The sequence below is a fragment of the Octodon degus genome, unplaced genomic scaffold, assembly GCF_000260255.1.
Source record: "Octodon degus isolate 3935 unplaced genomic scaffold, OctDeg1.0 scaffold00060, whole genome shotgun sequence".
Classification (NCBI taxonomy): Eukaryota; Metazoa; Chordata; class Mammalia; order Rodentia; family Octodontidae; genus Octodon; species Octodon degus.
Window position 1 is genome coordinate 8,323,355 of NW_004524636.1, and position 11,340 is coordinate 8,334,694.

General features: G+C 40.1%; 1 protein-coding gene across 2 annotated transcripts in view; it reads right to left on the reverse strand.

The window, feature by feature from the left end:
- The window catches only part of Pak5 (p21 (RAC1) activated kinase 5), a 109,904-nt gene that overhangs the window by 56,256 nt on the left and 42,308 nt on the right, over positions 1 to 11,340 (reverse strand). Inside the window, exons 5-6 of one of the 2 annotated variants that reach the window (XM_004634298.1) lie at positions 9,366 to 9,398; positions 7,414 to 7,429 (exon numbers count right to left, since the gene is read on the reverse strand). The exons of the other annotated variant lie outside the window; for it this stretch is intronic. Of the exons in view, the coding sequence (XP_004634355.1) occupies positions 7,414 to 7,429; positions 9,366 to 9,398 (49 nt within the window). The remainder of the gene's footprint in view (positions 1 to 7,413; positions 7,430 to 9,365; positions 9,399 to 11,340) is intronic. 2 annotated transcript variants of the gene reach the window in all.

Genomic DNA, 11,340 nt, shown 5'->3' on the forward strand with positions numbered 1-11,340 from the left:
AGAGAGAGAGAGAGAGAGAGAGAGAGAGAGAGAGAGAGAGAGAGAGAGAGAGAGAACTCAGTTGTTAAGTTAGGAGTGTCTGTATTCACAGCTCAGCCTGGGCTCCCTGAAAACAAAGTAATTTCTGTTGGGAAGTGAGGTCAACAATGTCAGGAATTGGATAGCAGGAAAGAGGAGAAAGGCCATGCAAGAGTGTGTGTGGACTGGCCACTTATGGCCACTGGAGCAGATCTGTGAAGACTGTCTAGAACTGACCAGTTCCTTGATCTGCCTGCTCTTGTGTCCTGCATCAGAAATGGTTAAGAGGCCTGCCACAGGTATTCCACAGGTAACAGTGAAGGAGGCGCCTCACCAGAAAGCAGAAACCAGTGCTGCAAGTGAAATGAGTGATATGGCCTGAAAGACGTGAGATGAGATGCAAGAAGTGTCCAGCGTCCCCACTGTCATTACATACTTCACAATTAAAACTTGAGAATGCTGTAAGATAGGCCCCTTTCTCATGAGCCAGAGGGTTTGGGCATCAGCCTTCTCGAACACAGCTGGGAATAGGCTAGGCAGCCACTGAAGATGGGACATCCCTTCCACAGCATGCAGCTTTTGCTGGACAGCTGCTCTCAGCCAGGAACCACATTTCCCAGCATGCTTTACATCCAGATAGAAGCCAGTGGAACCAATGGAACCAATTCTTACCCACACAATATGAGCAGGATGTGACGCACAATGCACCAAGAAATGCCCTTTTGTTGCCTTAATCTCCTGCCAGCTGGATGGAAAAGATCTAGCAGGGTGCTCTGTCATGAGTTGGGCTTTATTTATTACATAAATATGTGGAAAGCCATTCTCTGGCCAGGAAGATCCACATTCAGTATACAGTGAGAGATGAACTCCTGCAAGCTGAGTTCTCTTACCCAATTTTTAGATCCTTTGGAATCTTTGGGTGCTCATCTGTATTTTGTTGACTTTAAGGGTTAGGATTATGGCTTGGATCTTAAATACCCCACAAAGACTGAGTTGAAAAGTTGGGCCCCAGCTGATGGCACAGTGGGGAGTGGTAGAAACTTTGGAAAGGTGAGCCTAGTGGAAGGAAATTAGGCCATCAGAGGCATGCCTTGGCAGGGTGTTGGGACCCTTGACCATCTTTCTCTCTTTCTGCTTCCTGCTGTCATGTGGTGATTCTACCATGTGGGCTCTTCCATGATGTCCTGCCTTGCCACAGGCCCTAAAGCAATACAATCATTTGACCTCTGGCTAAAGCCTCTGAAACTGTGATCCAAAATAAAGCATTTTTTTCCCCTTTAAGTGGATTTTCTCAGATATTTTGTCAAAGAAATGGAAAGTTAACTCAAAGGAATGGTAAATTGATACCCTGTTAACTAATACATCATAATGATAATGTTGAGTGATTCCAGAAATAAAAAACAGACCTTGGAATAAAAAGAATCAGGAAGATAGGACAGAGTTTATCTTGTGCTTAGCAAGTTAGCCCAGTTAATTCCTCATATCTGACATTGAGTAGGGCATCCATTTCAGCCCTTGGGTTGTCAAAGGGAGCAATTCTAGTCATAATTCAAGCAAAAATTGATAGCACCTTAACAGAAAAAAATGGCATTGAATACCTCAAGCCTCACAAAAAGCACTGAGAGCTGTGATCAGAACTACTGTCTCAGCTTGATTCTTAGGTATCACTTAATTGTCAGATCACTCTAGTGTGACCATGTATGAACAAAGATTTTAGTTTTCAGTATTGCAGAATGAGATATAAGCACAAACAAGAGTAGTGAAAAGATACAGATTCATTTGAATGTCCCATCCGGGGGTGGGGCATTGGTTGAGATTAGGCTCTGTGATGGATTGCTCATTGCCCTCTTTTTGTAATGTGATTGCGTGGTTCTTTGCAAAGGCAGGTAGAGTCTATGGCCTCTACCTTTGAATGTGGATGATCATGTAGCTTGTTCATGCAAAAGTAGGTAGCAGAACTGGCATCAAAATTAGCATTTTAGTAATTTCATAATTTCCAATCGTAATGTAGAAATTCTGAATTGAGCCGTTAGCTACCAGAATGGTTCACCAAATTTAAGTTATTCATAAGGGAAAACATGTGTCCCTTCCTCCTCTTCCCCTTCCTCAACTCAATCTTTCACTTTTTGAGAATAATATATTACTATTAACTAGGCAGCATAGTTAACATAATCACCACTCTGTGCTGTGTTCGCTTGAGCTTACTCTTCTTATCCCATTACAGTTTTGTGTTATTCAATCAACATCTCTCCAGTTTTCCACTGTCTCCCAAACCCCTAATAACCTCGACTTCTACTTTTTTACATGTAATTGGGACCATATGCCTGTCTTACATTACTTAACACAGTGTTTTCCAGGCTAATCATAGTGTTGCAAGTTACAGCATTTGAAGACCCAAAACTATACCACTCTATGCTTATCCTACATCTTCTTGTTCCACTCATCTGTTGATGGACATCGAGGTTGATTCTATATCCTGTGTTGTGAACACTGCTTTGGTGAACCAAGGAGAGCAGCTGGCTCTTTAATGTATGGATTCAACTTGCTTGGGATTGATCATAGCCCTAGGAGTAGGATTTCTGAGATCCTAGCAGTTCTACTTTTAATATTTTGAGTATCTTTGCCTTTTTATTCTAAAATTTTTACAATTTAAATTTTGAAAAAAGTCAAGACATTATTTAAAGACTATTAGAATAGTCTTACTAGGAAATCTAAAATTAAATATGTGGTTTGCTTTTTTATTTCTATTGGACATCACTGATTTAGAGGAGAGATTGGCCAGTGCTCAGCCAAATCCCATCCTTTGCCTATTTTTGTAAATAACATTTCATTGGAACACAGCCATGGCTACATGACCCACAACCACTATATTTCCTATTTATCCCTTTATGTAAAAATGTTGGATAAACTCTGAACCTGAGTATCACCCACCAGTCATACAGGGATTTTGAGGAAAACTTATAGTACTGGGTTCCTGGACTGTGTCAAAATGAAACGAAGTCTCCTTTCAAACCAAGTACACTTCTCTCAGTGGAGCAGGGTCACAAGACACCACAGGACAGCTTGGGTCACTTATGGTCTTTGACTCTGTGGCAGAAGAGGCCACAGCACATGAGACTCCCCCATCCTGAATCAATACATTGTGTGGATCTAGCCAGTCTACCAGGATAAGAAGCCCACTATATCCCAAAGATTTTCAAGCAACCAGTGAGAGAAGCAAGCTGGCTATGCTCTTGCTGGCTGGTAGGCTGAATCATAGGCAAGAGCAGATGTGACGAACTAAATGAGAATTTAGTTGGGCTGGAGAGACAGCTTAGCAGCATAAGCACCTGCCTGGTAAACGCAAGGTCCCGAGTTCAATTTCTGGTACTACAAGGAACACAAGAATTTAGCATTATCCCTGGCCTCACCTACGATCTAAGCCTTAAATAATTTATTTGCCTGAGCTGATGAATACAGTGTCAACCACCATTCCATGTATAGTTTAAAACAACTTGGAGCCACTAATACAGATTGCGCGCTTACTACATACCAGAAGAATACAAGTATTTCCTCCACTTCTAAATCTCATGAGAGGACTCTGAGACTGATGGCATTATAACCCCTTTGCACAGAAGAGGGACACCAGGATCAGAGTCCCAGTAGCTCACCAATGCCAATCAGCTTGCAGCCAGAGGATTGTGCAGCAAGGTTCACCCTAACTCACTGCAAATATTGTTCTCAGTGTGAAACAAAGAACAGGGCATACTCTACACACAGTTTAAGCTCTGTAGGGTGGATGGGATGCCAAAGGGTGGCCAGAACAAAGTCCGTCTCTTTTGTGATGAAAGTGGAATGAATGTGAGCATACACCAGGGAGGAGTGATATAAATAGTTCTGGAAGGAAGTAGTTTTGAAAAGTTCTTCAAAACTTGGAATTTAAAAATTCTAAGGTCGGCCAAATAGCTCAGTGGAATAAAGTGCCCTCAAGCAGGTGCAGGCGCCGGGAGTTCAATCCCCAGGCCTGTTGTGCCTGCCCCGCCCCCGAGGCGCACTGAGATAGCAATTGAGACTGGGCATGAGGGTGCACACATGTAAACCAAGCTCTTGGGAGGCTGTAAACAGGTGGATCACTATGAGTCCAATCTAATAGTGAGACCCTGAACACCCTGTCGACCCTTCTCTAAACTATGAATAAATAAATAAATAATAAAAATTCTATATTCTGGGTAAAGTTCCATTTAAAACTCAGAATTTTCTGTGAATTGACACAAAACAGTGGTTGTCTTTGAAATAAATACCTTTAAAGTATCTAAAGATTTCCTGAAACATCTTGCTACACTACATTTGTTCAATATTCTGCCATTTAGAAATTAAATAGCAGAATGAGTAGTTTACTTAGCAATAGCCACTCTCCTCCTCAAACTCAACTGATTATATGATGCTTGAGTTACTGCTAATACGGACTACTGAAGGTCAACGCTATTTGCTTTGTTCTCTAGTCTATGTAAAAAATACAAAACACATTTTAAATTTCATCAATGAAATTTTTACCTTTCAGTGTTCAACACGGATTTCTATTGTCTTTTCTTGCAACAATCTTTACTCTGATTTTTGGGTTTTTTTTTTCTTTTTTGTTTTTGTATTTTTTTTAGGGAAGGGTTTACAGGGTGTTCAGGATTTCACTAGTAGGATGGACTCGTAGTGATTCTCCTTTTTACAGCCTCCCAAGAGCTGGGATTAGAGGCGTGCGCGACCACGACCAATCTCAGTTGCCCTCTCAGCACTCTCCTGGGGCGGGCCAGCATGGCAGGCCCAGGGATCGAATCCCCCAGCTCCTGTAGGCAGAGCTATTTGGCTGGCCCTAACAATCTTTACCAATGGGAAATTTATCTCTTGAAGACATAATAAATGTTGAAAAACTTACTAATCTGGAAACAAAATGGGTAGGTAGTTAAGTAACATTTCAAAGTACAAGAGTTAGTGCTATAGTGAAGTGCTTCATATTTTTGAAATTAATTGGTGCTAAATGCCAAGAAAAAAAAGTGTGCCCCATGAGAAAAAGAGAGGAGAAAATCTGAGCTTGCACTATTTCAAGCATTTCAGAACTATGAAACTCGTCAGCCTATTAAATGCTAAAGTCAGCTTCAGCAAATATTCCTACCTGTTAGTCTGCTTCTCTTTGCTGGCTGACATCAGAAAGCAGTTACCCCTAGCAGGGCCAAGGGGACACTGTGTGACAATAGCATTCTCTATCTTCTTCTGGACTGTGACCACATAAATGTATACATGCTTAAAAATACAAGAAATTGGACTTTCATGATTTATGTCCTTTCTACATAAATCATTTCCTTGCTAAAATTACTAGAATGCATCAAATAAGTCAAATTGGTGCTAGATTTTTCCAGCAAATCACTACTACTATGTACATCTTAAGAGGCGGACACTGGATGCAATCTGGAAGGGGTGTTCATCAGTCACTGCCGTGGGGGATGACAACAGGAATGTGCTGAGCCACAGAACTCAAATTGGAAGGTGATTATTAGAAGAGAGGGCCAATAGGGGAGGACAATGGAGTTTGGTCAAAGACTGAAAATCTAGAACAGAGAGGAGAACAGGTATGGTGTGGATAGGTGGCTGAGTGCTAAAGGAGCAAAAATCCTGCCTCTTACATCCAAGAAAACATATGGGAATATATACTGAATATGCTAATAACACTTAACGAATGCCAAAGAAATAATGTTATTAATTAAAAGTTGGCAGCTCCCTTCACTGTCAGCCTCTTTACCATTTCCATAAGGACAACCCGGTGCTCTGAGAGAAGCCTGCCAGTCTGGGGGCTTTCCTTGTATGCAGTAGATACATTGACTCTGTAACATTTCTTTGAATTATGTAAATAGATACAAGAATATTGTGTGGGTGTGTGAATTTATTATTACTATTATTATTATTTTGGTCTCACTGAAACCCATTGAAAACTTTTGAATAGGCTTTGAAGTTTTCTAGTGGAGTGTGGGAAAAGCTGAGACAGGAAGAGATCCTGCCCGCCTCACGGCAGCAGTGCCCACCCATGCATTTCTGCCATGTTCCTCCAGGCCCCTCTGCATCTCTGGTGTTGGTGCCAGGTGTCAGCAATTTTGGAATCTCCTGGGTAGTACACAGCCCAGTTTGGAACCACATCGTCGACTTTCCCTCTGCTGCTCAAAGTGACATCCCCAGGTCAGCAGCCACCAGCATCACTTAGAAAGGCACATAATCGGTCTCACCCTAATCCACTGTGCAATGACAGACATTTCAATCAAACCTGGAGGTAACTCCATGTACACTTAAGGTGGAAAGTGCTCCTGTGCTGTCCTTTCCACAACCCAAACTGTTTTGCTTGAATGAAGATTTTGAAAGTCAGCTCTCTGTGATTTCTATACATGTAGAAGCTTAGAAATGCAATTTGTGGTAATAAGTGTCCAAATAGATCTGATTTCATATATATAGAATTGATTATCTATCTACCTACATATATATGTATATATTTATGTAATTGTATGTTTAGATGTGTATATGCCATATATATGTATATATATTCAAAGAAAAACATTTCATAATTTTTAGATGTGTATATGCAGTATATATATTTATTAAAAATATTTTGAAGTTTTAAAATTAATATTAGTAGGACAGTTTCTGTGCACATGGAAAAAAAATTATGAATCCAAAGCAGGAAGCAGAAGGATTGATTTATAGCACAAAGGGCACCTCTGGGGTATTACATTCCTGCCATGTAGTCTCAGAATTAAGGATGGAGCATATTTATCCTATTATGGTTTGATTGTATTCAAACACCTCAGAGGGTAGATTTAAGCCCAGAATTGAATCTGCAGAGTTTACTGGATAATCCTGTCCATTCCTGCAAGGATAGGGAAAGAACAGAAAAAACTTTTGTAGCAACACGGAAGGAAAATCCAGCACTGCTCTCTGTGAGTTACCTTATCAAAGACAAGGTGATTCTACAACTCCTCTTCCCTAGTAACACCTTAGGGAAGCTGATAAAGCTGAGTCCCACACGACACATGTACACTAAAAAAAGACTCAACTAACTTTATCTTTATCCTTTCCAAAGTTGTACTGCATCATTCTGCTTTTTATAATATGATCACAGGCCACACAAAGCACAGGTGGAATTTGGCGTTGCTTTTGGCCTAAGAATGTTCATGAAGATGTAATTCATTAGGCCATTCAGAATCCCCATAGAAGGATCTCATGAAATACACATGCAGATATGAGCTAGAAAATTTTGCTCTGCTATAGAAAAGACTGCTTTTCAGCTTCTTTTTTTATTGATAAAAAATTTTGTAACCATTCAAATGGTTGAGAAAAATAGCTTAATTATCACGTTCATGTGTAATGCCTATATATTCAAACGCTATTTGTCTTTCTGCTACAATTTACATGATTCTTCGTCTTCACTCTAATTGTATTTATAATTCACCACATGTTCATTATGTGGGCTTCATCCAATATTAATATGAATCCTTTTGGAAAATAAAGGGGGATAGAGCAGCTTTCCAAAACATTCCTCTGTCACTGGATTAAGTACTATAATCTTCATTCCTTAAGCAATCCATTCAAGTGATCCTCCACAATTTATAAATCCCTTCATCCTACCTCTAATGCATGACAGTGGATTAAATTCATTATGAGGGTCTTGTGAAGGTTGTGTTTCCTCATTAAGAAAACACTAGCCAATTGCACAAAGAGTAACTAAGAAAAAGCTTCCAACTTCTTCAGCAGCTTAAAAGTAAATAACATAGATGTGGTCAAAATCCTCATGCAAAGGCCTGGTGAGATATCTCAGTGGACTAAGCATCTGCGTAGGCAAGCACAGGGACCGGGGTTCAATCCCTGGTACCACATGTGATCCTGACCCTGGATGCGTTGAGCTGGTGACTGAGTCCAGGTGCAGTGGCGCATGCCTGTAATCCCAGCACTGGGGAGGCTGAAAACAGGAGGATCACTATGAATCTGAGCTGCGTAATGAGACCCTGTACCAAATACATTAAAAAAAAATCCTCATGCCCAGATTGCATCTAAAAACAAGTTAACAAGAATCTTAGTGGTGAAGCCCAGGCAGAGAGCTTTAGACCTTTCCCAGGTGATCCTAGTGAGCAGGGAAGGCAGAAAACCTGCCAGGTGCAGTGCACATTGAAATCCAATAGAAATACAAACTACCTGGGTATCTTGGTGCACACAGGTTTAAACTGAACAAGTCTGGCATAGAACAGAGGCTCTAACCTCAGAAGGGCCTGGTGCTACCAATCTACAGAGCATGCTTTGAGTTGCACAGTCTTGAAGTACAGGTCAAGTTCATTTAGTGGCTGAGTTGTGGTTTGTATTTTCCAAAGAAAAAGTGACTGCCACTCTGTTCTTGGGGCAGTACTAGATTGCAAGTTTGGCAATTTGGATTCCAATGCAGGTTCTGTTGCTGGCAACTGTGCGGCCATTGTCAAGTTGTTTTAACCTTGTAAGTCTGCATTTCTGGCTGCACTGGAAGGGATTTTCTGACTCTCTTCCAGCTCTGCATTCTGTTGCTTTGCAGGCTTTCTCTACCTCTCAGCTGCTCCAGGTTGGTACAGCACTTTCAAAGCGCCAAGTCTGCAAAGCAGCTGGCTAGACTGAGAACAAGTCAGATGGGAACTTAACTCTTGGAAGACAAAATTATGTGCACCAACTGGAATTAGTGTATAATGTCTTATAATTTTAAACTCCTAGAACAAGCACTGACTCTTTATGTGTACAAGTCCTAGGTTAGTTACATGAGCTTGCAATGCCACAAAACATTTGGTGTCCTGACATATTCTGATCAGACAGATGCATGCATGCATGAGTAGGCACCTGCATCTTTGAAGAAATGCATACAAGATCATAGAAAAATAATACAAGTGATGTTTTAGAATTTTAGTTCAAGCAAAATGCACATGTAAAACTCAATTTGTGTAAGATTATGTTTTCTTCTATATAATATGGTAGGGTTATGCAAACATGATCCTGATTTTCCTCTTCTGTCTTATTGCAGGTCCTCTGCCAGGCAACTCTGCAGCTCCTCCCATCAGGAGATGAAATCTGTTTCCCTTCGCCCACATTGGGTTTAACTACCTGGCTTTCTCTGTCCAATAAAATGCCATGTAATCCATGTCCCATTACGCCTGCCCTGTTTCTAGTTTTGAACCCTGCCTGGTTGCCATGTGAACAAGCCTGTACTAGCTAGTAAAAAATGAGACACGTGGAGCGTGTGCAGCAGAGACATGTTATCCTAGTTGAAGCCCCGTGAGACCAGGGACCAGCCTGCCTTGTGCAGCCAACTCAGCAGCTGACACACGAGTGAGCGCAGAGAAGGCCGGGACTCCCAGCTGAGCACAGGCAGAATCACCAACTTGCACAGTCGTGAGGAACCGTAAATGCTCATTGCTTTAAACTTGTTCATTGTAGCAAAACACGTAAACAAAATTCACCATTTTAACTATTTTAAAGTATATAACTCAGGGACATTAACTACATTCAGTTGTTCTGTGACCCTTACTAGTATCCATTTCCAGCCTCCCCAAACAAAAGCTCTGTACGCACTGAAAACAGAAACTGCCATTCTTTCAGTCCCTGGTAGCCTCTAGTCTACTTTTTCTCCATATGAATTTGCCTTTCTAGGTTCATCGTATACATAGAGTCATACAATACAGTGTTCTTTTGTGTTTGGTTTATTTCACGTACCATGTGTACAAGGCCCATCCATGTTGTAGCATGTATAAGTTTTTATTTCTCTTAAAGGGTGCAAGCTAATCTGTTGTGTGCATGTGTGCATGCGAACACACACACACACGTGCACACACACATTTCTTATTGATGCATTTGTTGATGTGTCATTGGATCGTTCCTACTTTTTGATAACTGTGAAAAATGTTTTGAACACCAGCATATGAAAATCTGCTCAAGTTCATGCTTTCTGTTTCTTTGGGTATTTACTGAGAGGTAGCATTGCTGAAGAGCACAAGAAGTCTAAATGCAAACTTTCAAGGGACCTCTAATCTGTTTTCCATGGTAGCTGCCCCAGTTGACATTCCCACCAGCAGTCTAAAAGGATTCTATTTTTTTCATATCCTTGAAGTATTTGACATCTTGCATTGATTTCCAAAAAATAGACATACTGATGGGCGTGAAAGGTTTCTTATTGTACTTTTGATTTGCATTTTCACAGTTACACTCTTCATTCTTGCCTATACTTGTTTGCCATCTGTGTATCTTCTTCAGGAGAAGTGCCCACCTGCATTCACTACCCATACTTGAGTTGGATTGTTTGCGTTTGTTGGTGTTCTTTTTATATTGCACATATTAACCTTTATGTATATAATTTGCAAAATTTTCTCCCATTTTGTGGCTTGTCCTTTTATTCCATCAATAGTATCCTTAAGCCCAATTTGCTTTTTTTTTTCTGTTAGTGCCTGTGCTTTTAGATTTATATTGAAGAAATTATTACCAAATCCAACAAGAAAAAGATTATTTTCTTCTAAGAGTTTTACAGTTTTCACTCTTATATTTAGGTCTTTGATACATTTTGGATTAATTTCCATTTGTAGTCTAAGGTACAGATCCACCTTCCTTCTTTTGAATGTGGATATTCAGTTTTTCCAGCATTATTTGTCAAAATTATCCTTTCCCTGCAAATACTCTTAGCCCCCTTGTAGGTTTACTTCTCAAGAGAGCCTATTCTCTTGGTGTTGTCTGTCTTTATGCTGGCAACTGTGCTGTTTTCCTTTTTACCTTAGCTTTATAGTTATGTTTTAAGACCAGTAAATTCGATTATCCCAACTTTGTTCTCCATTTACTTTTTTTCAAGAGTATTATATATATATTTTTTTCACTACAAAATGGTCCTTCATTTATATCCCCTTTTTTGTTTACTTTTGCCAGAGATGGGCATTCCATTGATATTCAAATATTGTAGGTACATGAATTCAGCAAAATAATCCAATATGGTCCAGTAGTCCATAATAGTAGTGGGTTATACAAAATAGTTAGGGTAGTTATACAGCTACTTTCTCTTAGTTCAATGAGAAGAAAGATTTATACTAACAGTGTTTAGACAAGATATCATATCTGCTTCTTGCACTATGAATAACTACTATGAAGACAACAATATGCAGTCTATTAATTATTGTAACTGTCTTACTAACCTGTTTTGAAACTGTCTCATTGCTATTTGTTTCTCAATAAAATTAATACAAAAAAGAGTATTCTAGTTCGTAGGGGTCTACTGAGATCCTCGACTTGCAGAAATTTATCTCCCTCTCCCTCTTTCTC